Genomic DNA, 25,782 nt, shown 5'->3' with positions numbered 1-25,782 from the left:
ATAGGATAATTATTTTTATTTATTTTCTTAGAAATTCTTAAACCTTAGAATATTTTGGTCTGTTTTTATTTTGTCTTTTTTGAAAGACTACTAAGTGTACAAATTCTGTAGTTGTTCATCTGCATGACACCACAATTGTCTGTTCTTCATGTATCTTAGATTTTTGGAAGTGATAGGTCAACTTTTGGCAGGGTATTTCTCTTTTTGAACAGATAATTTTGTTCAGCTTTCATAAATTAATATACAAGCTAATATCTTACAAAAAACCATTTTTATGAGTTCAGTTTTTAAGTACAGGAACTGGAAGAAAAACATTGCATTTTCTAAATTTTTGCTTGGCTTTTTTTCCTTTCGCGAGGGTTCCGGAAGTGCGCCATAAGGGGTCAACTTTCAGGCTCTATAGATAAGTTTCTTTTCGGCTACCTTCATCTGCAAGTCGCCCTGGACAACGCAGTCATGAAACGGCCACTTAAGCTTGCCCGGGTACGGGGCGGCTGTAACGCACGAACAAATCAAACAAGAAAACAAAACTAACGAACAATAAAGCAAAGGGCCAGTGTAGCAACTGTATTTAATCATGGAGACAAGTAAACACAAATGAAAAGTACCTCACCTGGAAAAGTGGGGTGCCTGTTTTATTTGCATAGTATCCAGCTATTCTAAGGGTTTGATGGTTCACATCAAAAACTCAAAATTTACTTTATCATGTAGAACACGCCATTCTGATCAAGAATACATCATGATGCCTGTCATTCAAATGATTTAAGAAAATGCACCACTACTTAATAGACGCAGGTTTTAAGCCACACTAAACCAATCAAATGAACGCTATTAGTATACATGCACAACTTTATTACATTTTAATGTTGAGTCATCGTTTTTGAGACATTCCACCACGCATGCTCGACAATAAAACCACTGCAAAAACTGGGGAGTTAAATTCAACATCCCCGGTGTTTGTACTGGTGTTAATCATTTCGGTGTTATTTGGTGTTACTTCTAACACCCTCCAGGGTATTGTAACACTTTAAGGTGTGCAAAGTAACGCCAGCAGTGTTAAAGTAACACCCTACGGTGTGGCCATATGATAATACCAAAAAGTGTTGATTTTAACACCACAGTTTTTGCGGTGAACAGAAAAAACCTATGTTACGAAGCGATGTTATTCAGCCTTCAGAGTTTTACTTCTTCAAAACAACTCCTGGAGTTCAGTTTTTCAACATCACCCAGTGCGCGGATTATCTTTTGAGGGTTTATTTAAACAAGCTATGTGTTTTGCTGCTTGATTTAAGTCCGATCCTTGAGCGTTATAGGAATTGATTAAAACTCTGGAAATGTTCAGAAAGACTTCACAGAAGTATGTACTACCATGGCTAGTGTATTCAACACAGAACCAAGCATGTTAACCCTATAATGCAGCAAATAGGATTAGCCTTTAACGGTAAAACTAGTAACAAACAACTGCATTTGCATCAGCTGCAACATTATCTGCAGCAAAGAAAGAAGAAATTAAAGGGCTTGGACAGAAATGGTCTAAAACGACTTTTGTTTTGAGGATGCAGGTAGGGCCACCAGCATTAGCCTTTTGAGGCATGGCAAACACAATTGGAGGTGGCTACTTGAAGTGGGTTGGCGGCATGTTTGGGAAACCCGAACCATGAACTTGTTTCAGCTTTGGTTATTGGTTAAGCGTTTTGGTGACTTCCTTATGACTGTTTGACGTCATTGTTTCGATCGAACGCGAACCGAAGTTTGGAATTGGCTCAGCACCGGTTCAAAATGGCGGAATATAAACCAGACCATTTTTGCGCCCCTCAAATGAGTGACTTATACATTTCAAAATTCGTTGTTAGATGCAGCGAATCAAAAAGATACTAAGATACTAAAACGTACGTGAAAAGAAAGAGCAGCAATTTTGAGGAACGTGTCGAATATTGAATCAAATGATGCTCATCAACAGTGTCGTCTGCTTCCCCGCGCTTACCTCTTTCAGATGACGTATACCGTTCCTGTTTCTTCCAATTTGTGGGTCACCCTTAACATGACAACCTGATGGCTTTGCCGTCATGAACATGTTTCCTGTTCGGGGACGCCAAAACACGCTTAAGATTGGAGAAAACAGTTTACCCAGACCAAATAGCGCCCTCTTACTGTGTCCACCGTTCCTCAGATGGGTAGTTGACCAGTTGCTCAACGCACCTGCTCAGGCAGGCACTCATCAAGGGGTACCCTCGACGTCCCGTGCGAGCTTGTTGCCGTCCTCATACGTCTCAGGCAGCGGTCGGTCCTTGGTCTCCGGCAGAAACAGCACTCCCACGCTTGCCACCAGAGATAGCAAAGCAAATATAGCCATGGGCAAGAAGCTCGCTACATCCTCCTGTGTGACGAGTTACAAAGCTGGTTACCATCAGCCTCCCACTGCTTGTTTCGTGCCTGGCCACGCCCTAAAGTATTTCATACTTGCGGTGCTATTTCAGGGTGTTAATTTTGCCACACATTTGTGACACATTGAAAAATATTAGGAAGCTACTGACAAACAAAGCTGATGACTTCCCTTCTTTAAAGTATAAACGTTCCACATTTTGACTCACCAAATATGTGATGAAAGGTGCGATGACGGAGCCAATTCTGCCAACCATGACTGAACTTCCTTGTCCGACGTTCCTATCAAGGCAAATTCAAATCGAACGCGGCGTGTGATATGCAAGTGCGCAAAAACATAGTTTAAAGCCAGTATACAACACTACAATCGATAATTGATTAGAATTTTTAGTTATGACGGAATTGTGTCGGTAAACCTCAACGCTCGGAACGGCATTCTATTTGTGACCCACCCACAAGGCCCTCAAGTCATGCTATTCCTCTCTATGTAACAGACCATTTCATATATCTGCCAGAGGTCAATTCTAAATTTTACTGTATTTCGGGAACGGAATGTGCGACAGAGGTAAAAAATGCACAAATTTAATCCTTATTAAAATGCTTCTCTATCTTTGGGCATCACTTAAAATCAATTTGTCACACGTAAGCCCCGGGAGCCATTTTTGCAGAGCCAGTCACATTATATATGATTTCACTTTATAGGTCAAAAGCAAAACGTATTACCTCAAAACTGTCGGAAATACCTCCACCCCCACGAGCATCGTTAGTTCATATGCAGCATTGACGTAAAACTTCCCAATAATTGCAACGACAACGATCAACACTGCCAAATCCGTGCCATCAGCTGAAAAATAAATGGAACACTGTGTAAATGTTATTTGTGTACTCTGAAGCTCTCAAAATGTTAGTAGACACTTATACAGGTTTCGGACTGGAGGGTGGGTTTTTTTTTCATGGAGAGAATCTTCTAGACAGAACCCTCCCCTAACTTAAATAAGTGTTCTGGTACCGTTTTTCAAGTATTGACACAATCATTTTTATGAGTCATGTATCTAAGTCTCGAAGTTTCATAGTGACTGTTTCCACCAAACTGATTTCGAACCGTGATCTCAATGATTTTCAACGAACATAAAAATGATTCAAAACAACCACTAATTGCGGGAAATGTGTCAAACCAAAAGCGGTTGGTAGGTTACCCTCCACGCTTGGTTATTTCAACCAATTTGTCTTTAGAGTGTGGCAAAATTGGAATGTATTGCTTTACATTGTTGGCGATATGATTTTGTGTTCGTGTACTGTAAAATAAGCAGCTCAGGGGTTCAATTTCAACATTTGTAATGCAAAACATCTTGGGAATCTACCATAGCTTTTACAACTTAAAAGTGTTCACTTCAAACTGAATCATAATATATATATGAATATACCGTGCAAGCTGTCAGCTTACCAGTTTTGTTAGGCAGAAACGCAAGCAGAACGCAGGAAATGGCACTTGCCAAGAAGAAAAAAGCAATCGGTCTTTTGCGTCCAAACCTGCAGATGAACAAGGTTTTGTTTTTAAACCAGGGTTTTTGCTTACATTTTACACTGTATTCTCAGCGTGGTCCGAGAGTTGAACAAAAATATTCAAGCATGCGCTTGCTGGATTCGAGGCCAGGACTTAATGCTTAACGTTAATAGTGCAGATGTCTTAACCACTCGACAATCAAAAGTTAGTGGTGGTTTGAAATCTCACCCAAGAAGGCTATTTATTATTTTGTTGCAACCCTTGGACCAGACTGCTGCAAAACAGTGTGACTCTACGTCATAAAAGACAAACAAAACCCGGTACAAAATAATATCCCCTAGTTAATTAATATCACCAAGTTTGTTTTTGTTTGTAACATCAAAAAACAAGTGGAATTCAAGAGACGTATAATGACATTTCAGATTTAATTCCAAGTTTATATAATTTGGCGACGACCATTACTGATAAATAACAGTGCAGTTTATTCATTTTGGATAGATACCTTTTTGCAACGAAGTAATCGTGGCAATAGACGGGGGCCTCCACTAGCGCTAACAGGAAGAAGTTGAGGTACTTGTTTCCTGTGAGACTTGTTGCGTAGACAATGAGCCCGAAGTACATAATGTTCGTAGAAAACCTTAAGTGTCGTCAAAAAAGAATGGAAGGTTGTTAAGACTGGTCGGGCTGCAATTAATTTTCCTTTGGAGTGTTCCTTTGATATCCAATATGTTATCAGGTTGATCTATTTAAAAGACGGAGCATGTCATAACTTACCATAGGTAGAAAATGATGGAGGTATTCTTGATTAGAACCCTCGTCTTAAAGAGGTCAAGAATGGTGTACCTGGTGGCCAGCTTTTCTGTGTTTACACCCTTACGATGTGTGCGTTCCTCTTTGGAATTTTCCAGAGGCGGTTCATCCTTTGTGCCATCTCCTTGTCTTGGAACAAGTGGGACTGATGATTTCCCGTCAAGCTTCTCGGGTGTGGCTGCCGATTCGTCTTCGGCTGTACCGTATGCAGCAAGTGGAATGTCCTCGTTGTTTTTAGTTGCGTGCAGATTTCCGTCGTACTTGATGTTCTTCGATTTGGCAATGCTTTGTAGAATAGCTTCTGCCTTCTCCAGACGACCCATTTGTACCAGCCACCGAAGCGATTCGTAAGTAAAGAACCTGCATACAAAGGCAATACAGACTCGTAACACAGACTTACAAACGGTAATGTGTTAGCTACGTGTCACCTATATAGGACTACCGCTTAGCGTTTTCTGTGACATCTGTGAACATTTTCTACGACAGGCTTCATAGACTACGATAGACAAAGTAGCAACCAGGGGATTGTGGTGCCACTTGTTCCCCGCATCAGACGACATAATAAACTATTATTAATTAATCAATATTTTGTTAAAATGGGTGTCAATAATTGCCCAAGTGCAACTCTGGTTTCACTTCCTGTTTCTTGAAACATTGAAGTTTTGTCGAGAAAACTACTCAGCAAGGGTACACTGTAAAAACCAACGCCCACTATGAACGGGTCTTTGTTTTAACCGTTCAAAATTAAACGCCGTTTGGAAATAATGTGTTTCGTTTTTCTGAAAGTGAAACCAACCGATAAACGTGATATGCTTTTTTTTTGCTTTATTATTGTGTGAGGAATGCGTTTAAAAGGCGTATAAACAATGTTCTTTTTTTTACAGTGTAAGGGAAAATCATTTGATATCTCACCAATGTAGTGGTAGCAGAGGAAGACTTGCAAGGGAGACAGCAAGCTGAAAGTTTCGCCAGTTGGGAAGGAGAAATGCTATTGGAGCAACCATTATCACGCCAAATGTCCAAAAGTACTGATTGAGCATGTTGCCAACAATACGCGTCTTTGGTGTGAACATTTCAACCGCACGGTTGTACCCAACGGTTGTATTGCCCTGAAATTGACAGTGGAAAACAAGACTTGATGTTGGGCTAAATCTTTGACAGGTATTAGGCGATTTTTAACTTTTAGACTTGGGTATTAGGCTTGAATTGCTAGTTTCGTCCTGAGGTAGTAGCAAGTCAATTTTTGCAAGTCAAAGTCAAGTCCCTAATCAATTTTTGCAAGTCTAAGCCAAGTCAAAAGTCATTAATCAGTCTTTAATTTTGGTCTATAGTCACAAGTCATGTCAAAACTCAATTTGGTCCAGTTACAAGCAAGTCATAAGTCTTTTTGTCCAAGAACAAGTCAAGTCACGCGATGTGTGATTTCAAGCCATAGCCAAGTGATTCAGAAGTAGCCTTAGGCAGACAAGATCAAAGTACAAGTCGCAAGCCGAACAAAGTCTTAGTCACTATTATTATTTTAAGATGGAGGGTACAACTTGATAAGCCTAATGTAAAACTTAAATGGGTCAGATTGTTTAATGACTAGTTTTTGTGACTTGCGTTGGTAACAAGCCATAATGTGCAAGTCCAAGTCAAGTCACAAATAAAAAAAAATGAAAGTTACAAGTAAAGTAACGCCAGGTTTACGAGGCAATCGCAACAGCGCTCTATACATAAACTATAATAGCAAGTAATAATAAAATTTCACTTTCACCCAAAGCACATCTTGACAAATGACTGGTTGCGATACTAGATGTTTGCTGTTAGTTGCAAATTTCAATCAGTATACCGTGTATCGTTGTGCATGGGTACTGGGATCGTTCTTTATTTTGTCGTGGGTATTACTGAATTTCCTACCGGTAAAACTAATCCAAGAAGGAACCGGAGGGCCAGCATCAGCTGAAAATTCGAGGTAAAGCTGATGGCCGTACCAAAAACACTCATCAAACCCAGGCAGGCAACTGCAATAGGTCGTCTGCCAACTATGTCCGCCGCCTGACCCGTCAAGAACGCACCGACCAGGGATCCACTGAAGTGAAGAGACATCAATGTCCCAGCCAATAGGCTCTTATCGCACACAAGATCGAACTGGTGGGGTAAAATTGGAATTTTTTAACGAGGATAATACTCCAAGACGAGGAGATTTTACAGTCTCTTGTTCCTGCTTGAATGAGTCGAAGGCTGTGTACTGTAAAGAAACAAAACAGCTTTAGCTCAACTCTGTTCAGCAGACATATTCCAAAGACATATTTTCGCAGGTGTGGGACGTAATAGGTACGTTTTTACACATTGTGCACCAGTTAATATACAATTAATTCCACAGTTCACTTGTATTTTAGCGCTCCACCCTAGTCTGTGGAAGAGAAGTTTGAACGACACACATAGCTAAGGGCCTGCTCATTTCACGCTGATCTGGATCGCGGTTAGTCTTGGGCCAAGACGGCAGAACTTGATAGCGGACTCGATCGAGCATAAAATATGTCGAGCGCGCCAATTTTCATTGCGCACTCTTGTGGCTTCGATTGGTGAAATGAAGTCACGAGAGGGCGCAATAGAAATCAGCGTGCGGCGCATGCTCGATCAAGTTCTGCCGTCTTGACCCAAGACTATATCGCAGTCAGCGATCTAACCTTGATTCACTGACACCAGAAGGTGTCTATTGTGCCTACTGGATAGGACGAACTAGCCTTTGGATCACTGGTTGCGATCCAGATCCGTGTAAAACAAACAGGCCCTTCGCGAATGTATATCCAAACACGACCTGCTACTAATTACTATGCAAAACTGACCTTCGGATCTGAACTATCAGCAGGCATGAGTGTTGCTTTGCCGGCAAACTCCATGACGTATAAAGAAAACATGGTGCATGCTCCAGGGTACGATCCATGTCATCCCATGCAGACTTGTAATTAGGCCTACAAACGCGTAGTTGGGCTGGAGTCACTTGTATTTGTAGGTGGTGCTTTTGCCATAGGCCTACACTAAATAGAAGCACACTTTCTTGTTTGAATCACACGCAGACACGTGCTTCCGTAGGGGTCACGTTCTCGATTCAGGAAACATGGTAGCTTCAGTAGTATCCGGTTCGTAAGTGACTTCGTCACAAAGGCGAACGCGCCACGGTTTGCGGGGAAGTTGCGCGTTAACTTCCGGTTCCATGGTTCCATGTAAACGGCAATCAATGCATATAACTCTATGTGCAGTGCACGTGCAGTGGGCGTGGTTTAAACTGAAGTGACGTCACACTTTCGAACCGGAAAGACTACCGAAGTGAGTACGTCACACGTACTACTATTATGAGTTTAAAAGGCATTAGCCCGAGGACCAGCGCGTGAACCATGAACGCGCTTACTCCATTGGTTTGTACAGCATGGACAGGTTCTACATGACGTAATATTTCGGTACTCTGTGAAGTCGGATGACACTTTATCCATTAACCAAAACGTTCCAGCACATCTCCAGTCGAACGGACTTCAGAGATGCTTAAGAGGACTCGGGTTGCCTGAGTCAGGACATTGCATAAGATTTGCCTGAACACATATGATACAATTACAAAATTCATGCATCCCTCAAATTGTATCATGGGAATATCTGAATGTTCCCTGGTGAGTACTCACCACATTTTCGCATTTTTGAATAACTTTTACGTTTTTGCTGAATTAGGCTGAAATTTCAGGTAATCCTCAAGCTACCAATGTACTTCAAGACTTCAAAGTCTCTTTAACCTAGCTGTATCCACTGCACAGCACAGCCTGTTAAAAGTATCCCGTACGACCGGGAAATGACTGAGAGTTAAAAAAATCCACCTCGATGCTCGGAGTTATTTGGAGCGTGGCTACTTCCACAGCAGCATAATGAAATGTAGTCAGAGAGGGGACTTGAGGGATCTTTTTGCTATCATAAAACAGCCGTACAGGTTCAGGCATAACCAGGAACTGACCCTCTTCCCTTTTCCTGACCGGGTGAGTGACAATCACCCTTCGAAATCACGGTGTTATTTTTTGGCGTGCCTAATTGCAGAGTTTACCTAAAGAAATGTTCGATAAATGTATCCAAGCATACTTGTGTTATTTATTTATTTATTTATTTATTTGTCATAAAGTGAAACTCTACTTACTTCAGTCAAGATATTAGTCTCTCCATGTTCAGCACCTGAGTACTCCCAACCATTCTTACAGGTTGTAATATTTCCTGTCAGTGTTCCATTGAGGACATCGTACATATGACAGCTATCGGGAACCTGGCGGCCTTCTTTGTCTATCAGGGGTGTTGTCTGGTTGGCTGTGAAGCCGTACGGAGGCTTGCAGTAGTGTTCCACTGATTGGTCGATCGTGATCGCAACCGAGGTGAGTTGTATGGCTGCAAAGGACAGCGACAAGCCGAAGACGGCGAAGTTGGCAACCTGCACCCGGCTGTAGAGTCCAACGACCCTGAGGCTTGAATCCACATCCATGTCTGGAAATAAATAGCTTCGCAACGCAGTTCTACAATTCAGAGACCCGCTATATCAAATGCGGATCCACACGTGCAGTTTTACTGTGCTCTGTTGCCCAACAAGTTCCTAATGCAACTATGATGACGACAGAGCGAGCTTTTATTTCAGTTACACAGACGTTGTTGAACTTGGATAAAGATTTAGTGTGTCGGAAAGAGACGAGGAAGAAAACAACCTTTGATATTTAAAATGATATCTGTGCTGAAATGCGTTCACAGGGTGCATTCAACGTTTTATCTACATTATGATATGCACTTCGAACTCGACCCTGGAGTGTATACGTATTGTGCTTAACCTGTCCTTTAGTGATTGTTATCATTTCGAGCCGACAAAATGTAAATACAAATAAAATCAACTCATACACACATATATAACAATATATCCGTTTTAAATTATATAACAATATATGTGTTTAATATATACATCAAAATGAAACGCTTTCAGCACTTACAAACAGCAAGATCTCGAAACGGACATTCATTTGAATCTCAGAATGCCGAAAGTAAATGTAATTCGATTTGTCTAGGGTTGGTTTTCCACGTAAATCTGAAAGAAAACTATTGCAATTATGATATGATCAAACTCCCCCGCAGCTCTTTAAAAAGATCAAGTCATTAACCAAATGTCTATTCCACACGCTTAAAACTCAAAATCATACAACATGAAAAAAAAATCCATTCTCCGATAAATATCCAATTATGAGACTTAGACATAACTAGAAACATGCATTTTTGAAGGCAAACAATAGTCGTATTTAGGGATTTTTGCTTCGTAAATTAACAAGTGACACTCCAACAATAGTGTGGCTATATAGGACATCAGCTGCCAATTTTTACCTTGATTACAGGTGCTGTGATATCGATCTTTCTGCATTCGAGTCGGAGTCTGTGTCAATAAGGGAGACAATACAATAAGGGAGACTATGCAAAACAAAACTTTTTGTGGTGCTCTATCTTCAAATAACACAAGTACGTCGTAAAATCATTGCTTGAAATTCAACCTGTAGATTTTGTCTGTGCTGTTTCGTTTCTGTTTGTCATGGGAAAGGAAAATATTTCAACCACAAGGGCGGAACAAGTTGGGCAATGTGCCCCCCCCTAAAAAAAACAAGGAGCAAAACAAATTGATATTTTTTAATGAAGCGAAGGGAATTGTGTTGCTCTATTTTATTTTTTGTTGTTCCCAAAGCATGTAAAAAGCCCCAACATGAAGCCTTGCTCCCCAGGAAAGCTAAAACTATTTGCTTGCTCACACAAAATAATGCTTTTCTGGGAAGCACGGCTATGGGGGGGGGGTACATAGAAAAAAATAACATTTTATAGGGTCGTCCAACAAGTCTCCCTGCCCCCTCAAAAAAAAAATGGTTCTGGGTCCGACCTTGGACTGGCATGCATGATGGTTATTTCTTTATTCTGCTGAAAGTGCATAGGCCTATAGTTACCCAGGTTTCCCTGATTCGCCCCAAATCAAATACAAATAGAGTGTGGGTACGTGCAATTATGCCTTCAAGGTCACAGAATAAAGAGACCCAGCAGCTAAACCAAAATACTTAGAGTTGTTGCAAGTCTCTATAACCCTCCGGAAAATTAATGCGAGGGAAAGATTTGAAAAATATGAAATGTTGCGACTCAAAACGAATTCAAAGCAACACAAACGATAGTACGTTCACCCAGACTACAATCAGCATCTCAAAAAAATTGCGCAAAAACACACGCCAGCCTATGTCTGACACAGTACGCTTTCTTGTCATTAATTTACTATCTGACCAAGGTAAATATGATCACTAATTTCCCCGACTTTCACCTGCAGGGAAAATCTAAGTTAGTATGATCTCCCCCGACTTTCTAAAAAACTAAAAGTCTAAATCAGTAACAATTCCTAAATTAATCTGATCTTCTTAATAAACTGAAACCTTGGGAAATAACATCACAACTTTGCTATCACCAATCACAAACAAAACTATGACTGAAAATGAAACAAATTCCTGGTAAAAATAAAGGAAACCGAAGTCAGGGTAAATCCAAATTCTCGGCAGAGTGACACAAATTACGACTCATCAGACTACATGAGTGATGGCCTCTAATCACATACATGTATTACATGTGCCTGTTCTAAGGGGAACGTATAGGCCTACATACAGAAAGTAGTAAAAAATTAGGGAAAAAACCCATTACTGTTTTGAACAATATAACGTCCCCTAATACTTTATTCGGTAAGTTGAGCAACACCGGTACCATTCACCTTAAGCATATCGTACTCTAAAAGCAACCAAAGCCACAAAAAATTCTTTAATCTGGTGCATTTTAGAAATAAGTATGATAGAGGCTTTCTATAAATACTAGACACATTTTCGTCACCATTTTCACGAAGAACCACGATTTTGATTTTATTCGTGTTGTTGGGGGCTAAAATCTCGACAAGTGCATTTGGCGTTTTCACGGAGAGACTCAAATCTTTATGCCCCTTGTGGGCCTACACGTACAAAAAGTATGGACTCTATGGCCGAGAAAATGTAAGATTTTCGTTTTCACGAAGAGCCACATATCTTAGTTACATTTACAGTGGCGCGTGAACACGCATGCCCCTTCACTGTGGAAAAAAAGTACGTCAGACAGAAGGGCCAAAAGTAGGAAAACATGAATTTTCTGTATCATAACGAACGTCAGCTTTATTAATTGATTTTGGGTAATCAACCACTGTGTTCACTTTAATTACTTGGTTCAGGCAAAGGTTTACACCTCAAAGAATTATCAGAGGGTTTTTACTATTTAAACTTGTTTCATATTGCTATATTTCCGATTACTCAAAAATCAAATTCTCTTCAAAATCTACATGTGTGGCTCTTCTCGAAATTGGTCACGATGTATTTGAGTAGCCAAGTGTCATGTTGATCATCTTCTATGTTCTCAGCTGATGACAGAGTTCCACTTTCAATAAGTGCCGAGATAGCCTAATATTTCTGCATATCTGGGTTGTCAGTAAAAAAAAAACGAAAAGAAACCAAACCAACAAAACAGCACAGGACAGAACACCAAAGTACAGCACAGAAAGAACACGATACCACCAAAGACAGATATTTGCTTAACGATATAAAAGCACATGAATGCTGCGCAATAAGCCAAAAGAGTATCCGGAAGCAAGCACATTGCCAGAAAACAGTTGTAGGCTACTTATGGGGACTATACATGGGGAACGGCTGTTTTACTTTTTAATGTTCAGTTTCCTTAAAACTGCTAGCTACAGGGTCTAAAGACCATGTCGGATTATTCAACACAAATGTCGACTCGAGCTCAGTTTTAATGTAAACTATTCAGGGGTGTCCACATAAAAAGTATACCGAGATAAAAGTACTGTTAATGGCAAAACTACTTTCTACACGAGGAAGGGAAATATATCTCTAGAAAGGGCAGAATATCCTCTTTTTAATGGTATGCAGCTTGTGATGTTATTGACACAGATGAGTGAACAAACTAGACTGATGTGTACGAAAACTGCACTGCGACAAGTTTGCATATTTGATTGACAAGGCTCAACTATGCAAGTGTGGGGAAGACCAATGCCATTTCTTTTTATGGGGTTACCTGCAGAAAAAAAAGTTCACCACTCTCCCAGCCAATGTTCAGGAAATACGCACAAGAATAGTGGAAAAAACCAGTATCTTCATCAAGATCCTGAAATGGTCAGACAGGCTGTAAAGGACATGTAAGATGTCAGATGTGCATTGACAGGAATGGAGGACATGACACAGAGGGCACAGCAAATTAAACTTATGAGGTAAGTAGCGAGAACAAAGCAGATTACATTGATTTAGGCACATTCCTTGTTTTCAAGCAAAGGCATTATTTTGATATTCTGCATGCTTGCATTGTTGAGCCTTGTTAATCAAATATGTAAACTTTTCACAGTGCCAATTTCAGAACCCTTAATGGAGGCCTTGTTTATTCACTCATCTCTGTCAATAACATCACAAACATACCATTGCAAAGAGGACATTCTGCTCTTTGTAGAGATGCATTTCTTTTTTCCACATTTAAAGTAGTTTTGCCATTACAGTCATTTTTCATCTCCGCATGCTTTTACGTGGACACCCTGTAAAACCAAGGTATCATTTATGTAAAAACCTAGTTATAACAATTTTGTGGCTACAGGGCATCGGCGTTAATTAGATGGTGTCCTCTTGTTGTCTTTCTAACTTGGTTGGGTCTTCAAACTGTTCAGGCAGGGGCCTGTTCCTTGTTTCGGGTAGCAGACACACACAGAAGGCGGCTACCAGCGAGAGTGTACCAAATATTGTCATTGGCAAGAAGCTTACCGCATCTTTCTAATGTGGGAAATAAACAAAAGTGCACGACGTGAGCTTTTGTCGTTGTTCACATCGTCTGTTTTAACAGACGGTACTGTTCCAAGGGAAAGCGGGTGTATAACGCTGATGCTGAATGACCAGGCCTAACTTTTGGGTTGAAGTGTCCACGTTTTGGAAAATTAATATATGAATGATAGCTCCCTCCCTGACGCAGATAGGTCATTCGAATGATTGATATTAACGATCTTTGCGAACTTTCCCGGGAAAAATGATAATAGGAAGCCGTGCATAGCCTGACTCAAAAAGTTCCTCTAAGGCCATGTTTATGGCTTTGGTCCCAACTTCAGTCTCCTATTTTCCTAACTTAAAACGGATGTCACTGATCCATTCATTAATTTAATGGGTTGCTCAAACTCACCAACAGCACAATGAAAGGAGCTATGATTGTACTTGTCTTCCCAACTGTGGCTGAGCTCCCCGTTGCAATATTTCTGTGTAAAACAACATTACACAAGCAATTTAGTAAACTTAACCCAATATTTATGATACAGGCAGTGATGTGTGAAAAAATATGAAGATTGGGTGTGCAGTGCAGTTTCATCCCCTTTCAAATAAACCAAAGACGTCGAAGGAAGAGGGACCTGCTGTGAATATCAATTAAAGGAATTAGCAACAAATTAAACATAAACCTTTCGGTGACAGTGTGGAAATTACAAAAGGTCTGCTCAATTGATGTCACATAAATAATAGACCAGTGTCAGACTGGACATGCATATTGGAGTATAGGTCTGATACTTATATCAATATAATATAGGTTATAGCCTATATAATAATAGGTTAACAATATAATAATAGGTTATAGCCTATAAATATAGGCTATAACCATATGACTTATAAGAACACCAGCTTTCTTAAGATTATGCAATATGTATCGTTTCCAAGAAGCTTTTGAGGTTATTTCTGTAATATGCAAATTCCACTTTAAATCACTCTGTATGGTGACCGTGATTCCCAACAATTTTAAATGTGAAACCTGATTTAAGTATATCCCATTAATTGAAAGTGCAGAAGTCGATACATATCGTTTTAAAAAATAGTAGTCATACTCTGACATTTAGATGGTTTAGGTAACTCATCATTTTGCTGACACCACCGAGAAAGGCTATAAGGACACAACTGCATTTGTGATTGACCCCTAAATTTAATGACTTCTCCCAGAGTCAGGTCGTCCACGTATTTCCATCGTCTGCAGCAATCAATTGCAGCATCATTAAGCAAGAATCAAAAATAAAAATGAACCCAATTTTGTACCCTGTGCAACCCCACATGTAATTGTCTGAATATTAACTGTCCGTTTAACTTAGTGTTTTGAGTACGTACTGTCAGAAAGCTGCAAATGATGGGCACAATGGACGGCCTAACTCTAAGATCAATTAATTTTTGAATTACAATTGTATGATGGACCCGATCAAAAGCCTATGTAAAAACAGTTGTACACAATTGGGCATATTGAGCCGGCTTATCATGCCCCCAATAATGAATTTCAATAAATCTACACGACAACGCGTAGTGCTACAACCATTCATATTTCCATATTGTTTAATATGCAAGTTTGCTGTAATATCCTGTAAAATCAATCCACTTAGATATCAATGATTCAAAAACGTGTGCAAGATAGGAGTGAGTGCAGTTGGTCTCAGTTGATCCAGAGAAGATTTTGTTTTTCCTTTTGGTACAGGAACCACTGTAGCTGTTTTCCAGAGGTCAGAAAATATTCTTTCTCTAACACAATTAATAAACAAATATATCAGTGGGCCGGCAATTTCAACAGAGAATTCTTTGATTAACTGAACAGATAAATTCAAAGAATGACCAGCTTTTAATATGTTAAGGCTGTCAAGTTCTTTAAAACGTGACAGCGATATATTGTAGGTGGTGGTTTAGATGGTAGATAACATGATAATTGCGTGTTATCTAAAGCAGGTATCTGATACTAGCAAAATGATCAATAATTCGTTCAAGAACCTCCTCAGGATCTGCAAAGACTCCAAAAAGAGACGTTAAATCAATATTAGGTTTTTAGTAAAAAATTGCCATTTTTTTTAAATACTGATACCATTTACTAGAATTATTAGATTGGAGTTATGCAATCAAATCATTATAATATCTTGATTTCTGCTCATTGATGGAACGTTGAACTTTATTACGTAACAATCTCCATTTACTTGGGTTCAATTACCTATTGTCAAACGCTTTGGCCATTCTTGCATCAATTGTTTGATAGCTGGTGTAATCCAGGGTTTATCTTTAGCATGCCTAATGAATGTATTTTCAGGAAAATAAAACTTGTACATATTAGTAAGATCACTCACATATTTTTGAGCCTGATTTGAAATTGATAAGTTTAACGTGGATTTTTGCCGGTCATAATCAAAAATCCATCGACCAAAATGTCTAACTGAGGGATCTTTATATGGGCGAGTAATAATTCGTTTCTTGGTATGTTTAGGAAGTTGACATACATACAGAATAAATGATAACACAACAATGAACACTTGTTCCTAACGGTGCTAACCGTCCAATTTTCAAATTTGTAGGCAAAACGAGTGTGGTCTGCATAGAAAAGCAGCAAAAAATTATGAACGTTTAAGAATCAGTCATATTACGAGCTAATACACAAGGGCAGGACATAGTGTCAATGATGCTGAGGGGACCAACTAAAAGAGATTCATTTCTCAATACTAATGGTGGAATTACCAAAATCTGTCCAAAATGTATATTTCATTTCCATTGTATGCGAAACCTCCGGGAACCCCCCTCCTAAAAAACACCCCCCCCCAAAAAAAAAGAACAAATGAACACACGCTTCCGATGAGCTGTTACCTAAGAACTGTTGGGAAGACTTCGGCTCCTATCAGCATAGTCACTTCATACGCAGCTGTGGAAAAGTACTTGCCGACCATCGCCATAGCGACAATCAAGGCTGTTAGCTCAGTGCCATTAGCTAGAACAAAAAAAAATTTTCAAGGTGCATCCCTCGGGGAAAGTATTATTATTGTCAGCAAAATAATGTATTTAACTGTGCATGATCTTGAGGTTGTTTGCAATCGAAATGAAACTGCTCAAATGGTCATACTATCGCTTTTTAAAATGATATTATTCATGGAAAAGGAAAGGTAGAAGATATTCTGTGTCGAAAAGCCTCCTTTTGACAGTGCTTTCTGTTGCTTATATCCTATTTGGCTGAGAAGTATTGTGTGATACCTGTTTTACCAGGAAGAAATCCCGTAAAGTAACAAGCCACTGCGCATGCAAAGAAGGAAAAGATCAGCGGCCTTCGACGACCAAACCTGAAGAGACAACAAGAGCGAGGAGCCGGTGAACACCATCATGGAAGCTTTTTTTCTTTACATAATTAAAACTACTGCAATACCTTAACAACACATTCTGAATTGGATAGAATTTGGTGCAAAGAAGAGGCAAAAATATACACATTTTGGCCTTTTTTGACTGTGGTATTGGCACGAAGACCTACGTCAACGTTTAGAAGGTTTACCAAAGTTGACCATGCAGTTTTCAAGCGACCACCCTAATAGTTGGTGTTTGGAAACGTTTGGTAAGTAGCGTACAATTTCAATGGATTAGTTCAAGACCCCGTTATATACATGGATACTCAGGTCCTAAATCGTGAAGATCAATGTCTATGTAATATCTGTTTCTACATTAATCTCCCAGCCCAGTGAAAGTGCAAAAACATTTGGTCTTCCCTGATGACCCCCCAAATAAGCCTTAATACGAACATAATAATTTCATCACCTTTTCATGAGGACGAAATCGATGGCGCTAACCGGTGCCTCAATGAGAGCCAGCAAGAAAAAGTTGAGGTACTTATTTCCGGCCAGGCTGGTGGAATATACGATGAACCCAAAGTACAGCGCGTTCATGACGAACCTTCATAGGTAAAATGAAACGTTTGTCTCCGAGAACAGTTAGGGAGATTGAATTCAACTTCGTTTGTCAAGAACTTTGGAGCGCTGATGGGTATTGAGAGGCGTTTGACATTACAACGTGCCACCAGGAAGTTGACACGGACAGGCCATTCTTTTATAAGTTTAGGACCGACACAAACCGATGTCCCCATTGCTGTCCTTTATATTTCAGCGTATGTCAGTTGACAATATTGGGAAATTTCTATCAACTGGCATATTCCATGCAATTGTCAAAGGTGTGATAGTTTTTGTCCCACATAGTTTTTGAAATAAAGATATACGGTTTGCTATCTTTTTGTATGCTAATTCATTAATATTCATCACGTCGGCCAATCACAAACTCCACTTTTGACGGGTATCTGTCTTCAGGCAAATTGAACTGCCGTGGCGACTTGGAATTTTTCCCCGAATAAAACTCCTCAAAAGCCATATTCCCTTACCCTCTTCTCAATTTTTCGCCCCAATAACTCAGGGTTACACAGTTGAAAAACAGAATAGAGTTAATTAAAACTGCAACTCGAAATAATAAGTTCAGAATCCTCTTCCCTGACAAACAAACATCAGGAATGATTAAGTTTCCCCTGTCAAGCTGGAGAGAATTCATCCGGGTCGACCATTTTTCTTTTTGCGCAGCGAAAAATGGCCATTGCATGGCGAATATTATTGTTTGATATTGTGGTATTGTGTGCTTATTGTCTTAGCGAGGTAATGAATCTCAATTTGCCGGTAAGACAATCATAAAATCATAATACAACAATCAAATTGATATGTTATTTAGTTATTCAATATCTGCAAATCTGATAACTCTCACACTCTTTACATTGACAACCACACTCAAAAATGTGAGAAATAATGACTTTTGAAATTAAGTACTTAACTGAATGGGGAGATTGCAGCCAATTTTTTGCAGTCAAGAAGCAAGCGTTGCTCTGCCTTGCCAGTTAAGGCTAGAAAACCGCGCACAGTAGTCAAGATTGTGAACACCCAGACACACAGGCGGTTTATTAGTTTGTTCTGCTCTATGTTTTGGAACGCTAGCTACGTCTTGGAGACGTTGTTCGAAAAAATCGAAAACATGGCTTCTCGCCCTTTTGAAAACAGAGAGACACTTTCCAACAACAATAGCAACAACAATAAAGAAACAAAGAACAAGCAAATCGCAGTATTAACTTACCAGCACAGAAACATGATCAAGGTGTACTTGATCAGAATTCTTGTCCTGAACAAATGGAAGAAAGAGTAGTGTCGCTTTATTGGATAAAGACCTCCGTTGGTCGGCCCATTGTCTTCCACAGAGGGCGTGTCTGCAAGGCCGTCAGTCTTTTCAGTTGTCGGCACACCTATGTCACTGAGCCTGGACATGAGAGATTCCCCTTCGTACTGGATCTTCTTAGATTTGGCAACCCTTTGTAGAATTGACACAGCCTTCTCCACACGGCCTTTCTGTACTAGCCAGCGAATGGACTCGTAAGAGAATAACCTTCACACATGAAGTTAAAAAATAAAGTATTAGCATGTAACATTATTGCCCAAAGGGCGCTCTTCGTTTGCTTTTATTGATAAATTTGAAATGTATACTGGAGTAAGGAAGCAAGGAAGCTACAAGGAAGTATTTCTCAAAGTTGGGATCGTTTGGGATTTGTAGTGGGTTCAGATTAAGGCTAGGCTATCGGATTCACATCATATTGCGGAGTTTTGCCTGTTTAATCCGATCCGACCCACGTCTTTTTCTGCGGAGTACGTGTTGTGAAGAACCTCAGTGGAAGCCTCACCAGTGCAATGGTATAAAAGGGATGCTTGCGAGAGACACAGCGAGTTGCAGATCCCTCCATCTGGGAAAGAGGAGTGCTAAAGGAGAGACCAGCAATAATCCAAGGACCCAGAAATACTGGATTATTTGGTTAGCCAGCAAGCGGTGCCTTGGCAAGGCCATCTCCACCATTCGGACGTAACACACGAGGGTGTTTCCCTGAATGATAAAGACAGTGAGATTTTAGAAACGTTTGGCTACCGGCTTCTTTCAATACGATAATGGGTTTTAGTACGCTGAGCTGAGCTTTGCCTGGTTGGTTGAATCCGTAAGCTGTTGGAGTCCTTATTTTGGGAACACGTGACCAGGTATACGACTATTATAGGCTCACACATGTAACACCTTACTTCCGTGAAATTATACATACACTTTTCCATTATAAAGGGCGGTTCGGATTACTTTGCGTCCACATCATTCGTCGTATCAGCAACTTTGTTTTGTAACTTATGTAAAAGTAGATAAATGAGGCCACCATGAGAAGCTCCACATAACAGAGCACCGACACTGACGTCAGTTCCTCCCCCCCCCCCTCGAACCAGAATGTTTTAAGGGTGCTTATTTCAATAGCATTATCCAATTCTGTATTCGCCACCCCATGCCACTGAGAATTAACGACACCTGTCCGAAGTATTTTATGCAGTGGTGATAGGAGAAGTGGCATATTTAGGGCTCCGCGCTATTTCGAATGACAAAACACTTTCCCTTGTTTAGCAATTCTTTGAAAGGATTTTCCAAATAGTTTACCGGTAGAACCAGCCCCAGAAAGAACCGGGCGGCCATCATGAGCTTTAGGTTCCAAATGAAACTAATGGATGTGCCAAGCAGACTGATCAGCAGCGACGCCCCCATGCAGACCGTGCGTCTACCGAACATGTCCGCCGCTTGGCCTGTCAGGAAGCAACCGACGAGGAAACCCACGAAGTGCATGGACATTAGGGTGCCGCCCAGAAGGCTTCTATCACACACGAGATTCAGCTGGTGAAGAGCAAATCAAATACATAGAGTGCATGCAGCTATCAGAATTCCTTGTTAAATTAACCAGTGACTGAGATTAAAAAGAGATATTCTATTCAAAAATGAGGATTTCCATTGGGTGGTGTTTATGACTTACAAGCAAAGGGTCAAGTTAAACTGATCCCTGTATCTTGTTTGTTTTCCTCCCCGGGGAACTTCAAACCCACTGGCCTCTCTCCAGCCAGTAACAGAAGAGAATGGCATCAGCCTCAAGGCAACATGTCATAGCCCATATCAACTATCCTATCCGGGAGCTTACTAATTTGTCAGCTATTTTATGCCAGGAAACTAGAGAAATTTTTTTTCTAAAATCCAAACAGCTCGAAGTATTCTTGCTTGAATGCATACTTTGTCAACAACCCATTATCACTAAGATATGGGCTGAAAAAAGATCAACGAATATGTAATGCAATAAAGCAAAATGAATAACTTGTTGACCCAGGCTAATTTGTGGACTTCAGTTCCTTTGAAAGGTATACAATGTCATCTTCATTTCTATGAGAATCCCAAGTTTGGAACAACCCTTGGATCAGCAGTAGTGAAAGTTGGAATATGAAAAGGTTTGATTGTTGACATTTTTTCTGAGAAGTTTCTTCAATTATAAAAAAAAAGAATTAAAAACGACTCATTTTTATTCAGTCCATCAAGTATACTTTACTTTAAGAATACGCATGCTTCCGTACGAAACAGATTATGAACACTCGGTATTCCCCTTCCTGAGACCATACATTACAGCCTCTTTCTTTTTAGCTTATCTGTAGAAAGGGTTGGGCAACTGCCCGGACAGACAGACAGACAGACAGACAGACAGATGACGACCGTAAAGGGTGCGCAATTCTGGACGCTATAGTCAAGGGAGGTCAGTCTCTCAGAGACTATTGAAACACTTTAGAGAACCTTGTCTCTCAAGTGACAAAAAAGACCAAACAAAACAGACAACCCAACCCCCCCTCCAAAAAAAAGAAGGTCTGCCCACGTCAGTAACTACACTGGTCGCCCCCTGTTCAGACGGGTACTCAAAGCCGTCTTGGCAGGTTGTCAGGTTATCCGTCAAAGTTCCATTGAGCACGTCGTACATGCGGCAGCTATGGAAGATATCTCGACCCGTGTCGTTGCTCAGAGGTGCGGTCTGATTTGTCGAGAACCCCTGCGGTGGTTTACAGTAGTGCTCCACGGACTGGTCAATCGTGAAGGCTATCGAGTTGCTCTGTATCGATGCCAATGTCAAGCATAGACCAAAAAGAACGAAGTTGATGCCTTGCACTCTTCCAAAATCACCGACAGCTACCGACAGCTTTGAGGCTGATGTCCACATCCATGCCTGTCAGACTGAAGAATGATTTGTGGGTCTTGAAGTTTGCGTGTGGTTTATCAAGTTGAAAAAGAGACTTTTTTCGCCTTTCTTTGTTTGTAACAACACCCACTGAGTAATGTAAACTGACCTTTTTATGGTATAGTCGGTGATAAAATGCATTAACCGCATGACTCTCAAGGTCATGGGACATGACAACATCTGTATCAGTTGTTAAAGCAACAATTACCTCATAATCCCTGACATTCGGTTTTACATTTCAAACATTTGTTGTGATCACTATTATAGCTTCTATGTACTTCCTATGCGTTTTAAGGCTATTTCAGTCTTAAAAGAGAGTGCTGATCGTAAACAGCTCTTTACTTCTCACCCATTATGAGCGGTACCGATCGAAGCTAGATTTCATCCTAACAGCTTATTGGCTTGGCCTGGGGATACCCGCTACAGCACACAAAGTTCATTCGTGTACACCAAAATCTCTGCAAAGCTGTTGTCATTAAGGGGATGCATCAAAACAGATGAAATCATGAGCATGTTAGTACTTACCTGTAAGTTTCTAGCAATACAAGGATATGCTCAGAACTGAAGGCGCTTGGTGGCTTTGATGAAAAGGTCGGCCCTAAGTAAATGGATAAACTGCAACTGGACAAATTTAGTTGACTTTGGAGTTTGAACTCTTTGCCGGTGTAATATGGCATATTTGATTAGTACTTCATAAATAGGAGTTGATGATTCATAAACTTTTGAACTTTAATCTCTTCCGACAGGATTATGATTTGAAGGGGGGTGCTTGTAAGGCAAGAGTTGTTAGGCTATTTTTGTTTTAATTGAATAATTGAATTATAAATGATGATACGATATTATTAAAAAGGCCTTTAGTATACAATAGTCGTGAAAATAAAATGCACCTCGTGCGTTAGCACTTTGAAGAAAGCAGTAGACAAATCTACTGAAATTAATCGAAATAAAAAGCATTATATATAATACTTGCATATATCCCCCTCATTTGATTGGTGAATCGTTTATCCCGTGTCTTTGAATTATTCGTTCTGTTCCACGGTACCCGTTGAATAGAATTTCTTTGCACTTCCAGAGTTCCCGCTCCCATTTTATATATTTTCAATAACCATTGAAAAGACAAAAACAATACAGGGACAGTAACCAGTCTGACACTGTACAACATAACCAGTTAGTGACTTTCGACTATGAACCTTTGTCGCAAGATGGTGGACGTTAGTGTGCTGTAGGACCGTTGTTTCCCTAACATGAGGCCCCCAACGAAAGTCTCCAGTTTGTGGTCCGCGCATGCGTCGCCGTATACCTGCTCGTCGGCAGATTAAAAAAGAAAATAATTTGGTATGACACGATGTCCAAAGCTGCCAAACCTGCTTGATCGACTGGAATCCTGCTACGGCATAATTTTAACGGGTTTTACATGTGGTACAGTTGAGTAATAGACACAGTAGAGGAGTCCTTCTAGGCTCCCATGCATACATTTAGTCGGGCAATCGTTTTCAGATGACGACTTCTGTATTGTACATTTACATTTGGCAACCACACAAACGACGTGGTCTTATATCACGTGTACATCTACAAGCTGACTACGTTAATAGCAATGGCCAGGGTGGTCTATTGAAAAGTTGTTACCAGCGGTACGTACGTACAAGCACATGTACATGTACGTGCACATCTTTCCAGGAGAGAAAAAAAAGCTAAGTCGCCGCACCTCTTCTGGAGCCAGCCCCTGACTAGAAACCGGAGACTTTTTGAAAGGGCTAAGAAGATGAATCTCTTTTGATGCCCGCAGTGCAGTAAGTCTGGTTGGATGACATTGAGCAAGTAATACATTTTATGCACATAGGAGAAGTGTACCTACAAAACATTTATCGGTCTCCATTTTTTTACATGTTCTAATTCCAGCCATCTTCACACAGTGTTGCACTCTAGATTTGGGATGAAGATATTCACAAACAGTGAATATTACAGCATAAAGGAAAAAAAGTGAACCCCCTTTCAAAAACACCAGTGTTTGTCTTGGACTAAGGTCGTTAATAATAACGGCTTAGTATTAGCCAATCAAGATCTGAAGCTGAACGGTTAATCCTGCATTGACCAATCACAGCCAGTATCGGGTGCCCTTTGGAAAAGGCACTGAAGGGCAAAGCTTTTTTATTTTTAGGGACTTATTTTTTATGGAAATTTCAATTGGTAAAATATTTCTTATATATAATGTAATGTATAATGTTTCTTATGTTTCTTCTATATCGTCCTACATCGTCACCAGATGAGAAGGTACTCACAAAATATGTGAAGAAAAATCCAGATCCATTCCTAACCTTATACTTTCCCCACAAGCTTGCAGGTCATAACATGCTTGGCTTGTTTGTCATCCAAGCCCAAAAATGCTTAGCGAATGTTTATTTGTGCAGGCACTGTATAAAAAATGAATGCTTCAGATTCGTGAAAAGAAAAGTATAATTCCATTCGATGACAGATGTTCCATTCCACGAGGCGAAGATTATTGCATGAATGTTCAATACTACCCTTGTACCTGAATTAAATTCTGATACAGTTTTATTGTTTTGTTATGTAATTGAAACACGCACTGATTTTGTATGATCCCTTTCTTTCCTGATAGGTTATCTGGCTGGGATCGGATTGCTACTTCAGTTTCCTTAAAATATAGTAATATAGTAAAGTCTCAATAAAGTAACTATAACAGAACGCCAGAAATGTCTTGAATACACAAGGAATATTTAGTCACTTGTAACGCCAGCCTCTTAGGTTCAAAGTGGGTAACCCGAAGATTCTCGCGCAGCAACGAGAGTGTGGTGTCCATGACAACCAATGCACTTGTGAACGTTTTCATGACTCAGTCCCCAACATCATGTCCTCTGTAGTTGACGTCGTTTGGTTAAACATGTACACCCTTTCGAGTTGTCAGCAGGTTGTACTGCATGTAATACCATGCATGGAGGTTATATAATTCGAAGTAAGGGCCTAATAGGTCTATACTGCCTGCAGGATTTGATAACAATCCTACACGCCTTTACAAAAATAACTGTTTCCCCCCAAAAAAAGAACTTAGTGGGATAATAACCTCTGATAGTCTCTCCACAAAGTAATGAAAAATGCAGTCTGGAATGTCTTTCAGTTACTCTTAATTCAAAAGTTTTTTACACACTACTGTTTACACTGATTGCATCTGTGGACGTACTCCTTTCGAAACACGAGGCCTCTGTCATATCCCCCCTCTACGCGCGCTCCAGAATAGTGGACATATCTGGAACCCAATGTTCTAGGTGAAGTATTTCGCAAGACACAAAGACAGCCGCGGGCAGTGGTGGGGACAGTATCCACCTTTCGCTCAGACTTATCAATACCCCGACAGGGGAATAGAGAAAAATAAGGGGGGAGGAACCACATTATCCAATTCTTGCGTGGAATACCCTATCAGAAACAAACTAATATACAGAAACAAATACAAGGTGTGAATGAGAATATATTTTTGTCAGCGCTGCTCGCCCATTCTAATATGCTGTCAGACTTCTCAACTATGGACAGGTTCGGGAACTCTTGTTGTGCAATCACTCCGCCCCTTATTTATTTATTTATTGCCATGCTGCAATTACCCGCTGCAGTCCTTGGTAGAAGTGGACTATCACTGGCACACGCGGCAGTGGTAAGTCGCACTTTTTACTGCGGCAAATAAATGATTAATGGGTTTTTTGGTTCTCAAAACCTCTATCAGGAATCATTAGCAAAATGTCGAGACAGGACGTAGACAGTTTACAGGTGTCCCCTCCCTGTCTGTCCCTGTAGTTACTGTATTATAAATGACGTCTGGACATTTTATGTTTACCACATTCATTAAGGACTAGAAAGCCATCATTGGGTTAATTATCCGGGAGGCTTCACCGATTAAAGGTTTATGAGTTGCAGCTGGTTGGTTCGCATCTTTTTCTCTCTTTTTTACTTGAATACCGTTTATCCAGCAATTGTAATTCGACAAGTGTCACCTGTCTTATCCGGGGTTCCCGAATCACCAAACAAGACAAGGATTAATATAAGGAAAGATCATCTAACTGGATGAAATTTGCCTCAGTTGAAATGACGTTGTG

At 40.2% G+C, this 25,782-nt stretch overlaps 1 protein-coding gene and 1 pseudogene across 3 annotated transcripts; both read right to left on the bottom strand.

The window, feature by feature from the left end:
- Positions 1–598: 598 nt before the first annotated feature.
- On the bottom strand, positions 599–9,443 carry LOC110973323 (organic cation transporter protein-like). 2 transcript variants are annotated; one of them, XM_022224024.2, is made up of 9 exons: positions 8,856–9,443; positions 6,596–6,826; positions 5,609–5,805; positions 4,661–5,056; positions 4,389–4,523; positions 3,827–3,912; positions 3,106–3,226; positions 2,592–2,664; positions 599–2,377 (listed from the first exon to the last, which is right to left on the bottom strand). In XM_022224024.2, the coding sequence occupies exons 1-9, from the start codon at positions 9,189–9,191 to the stop codon at positions 2,219–2,221; spliced, it is 1,734 nt and encodes a 577-aa protein (XP_022079716.2). In that variant the 5' UTR covers positions 9,192–9,443; the 3' UTR covers positions 599–2,218. The 2 variants fall into 2 exon arrangements, with proteins under 2 accessions (XP_022079716.2, XP_087004363.1); XM_087148237.1 differs by lacking the exon at positions 8,856–9,443 and adding an exon at positions 7,528–8,847.
- A 3,797-nt stretch (positions 9,444–13,240) lies between these two features.
- On the bottom strand, positions 13,241–21,668 carry LOC110973456 (organic cation transporter protein-like; annotated as a pseudogene). The gene is made up of 9 exons (XR_015428229.1): positions 21,326–21,668; positions 20,080–20,310; positions 19,298–19,494; positions 18,700–19,005; positions 17,353–17,487; positions 16,801–16,886; positions 16,420–16,540; positions 13,955–14,027; positions 13,241–13,554 (listed from the first exon to the last, which is right to left on the bottom strand). The product of XR_015428229.1 is annotated as an organic cation transporter protein-like (transcript).
- Positions 21,669–25,782: the final 4,114 nt, after the last annotated feature.

The sequence above is a fragment of the Acanthaster planci genome, linkage group LG17 (assembly GCF_054643075.1).
Source record: "Acanthaster planci isolate LZ-2023a linkage group LG17, COTS_SCS, whole genome shotgun sequence".
Taxonomy (NCBI): Eukaryota; Metazoa; Echinodermata; class Asteroidea; order Valvatida; family Acanthasteridae; genus Acanthaster; species Acanthaster planci.
Note: the sequence above shows the minus strand (reverse complement) of the source record. Positions and strands in the feature narration are given on the sequence as shown.

Bases quoted from the DNA above. Each gene is read 5' to 3' on its own strand.
- LOC110973323 (XM_022224024.2), bottom strand. From the start codon at position 9,191: ATGGATGTGGATTCAAGCCTCAGGGTCGTTGGACTCTACAGCCGGGTG. The intron at 3,227-3,826 runs GTAAGCTGACAG...TTTATTTTTCAG, and splicing joins GTTTCTGCCTAACAAAACTG to CTGATGGCACGGATTTGGCA. The intron at 2,665-3,105 runs GTAATACGTTTT...TTGCCTTGATAG, and splicing joins GTATTTCCGACAGTTTTGAG to GAACGTCGGACAAGGAAGTT.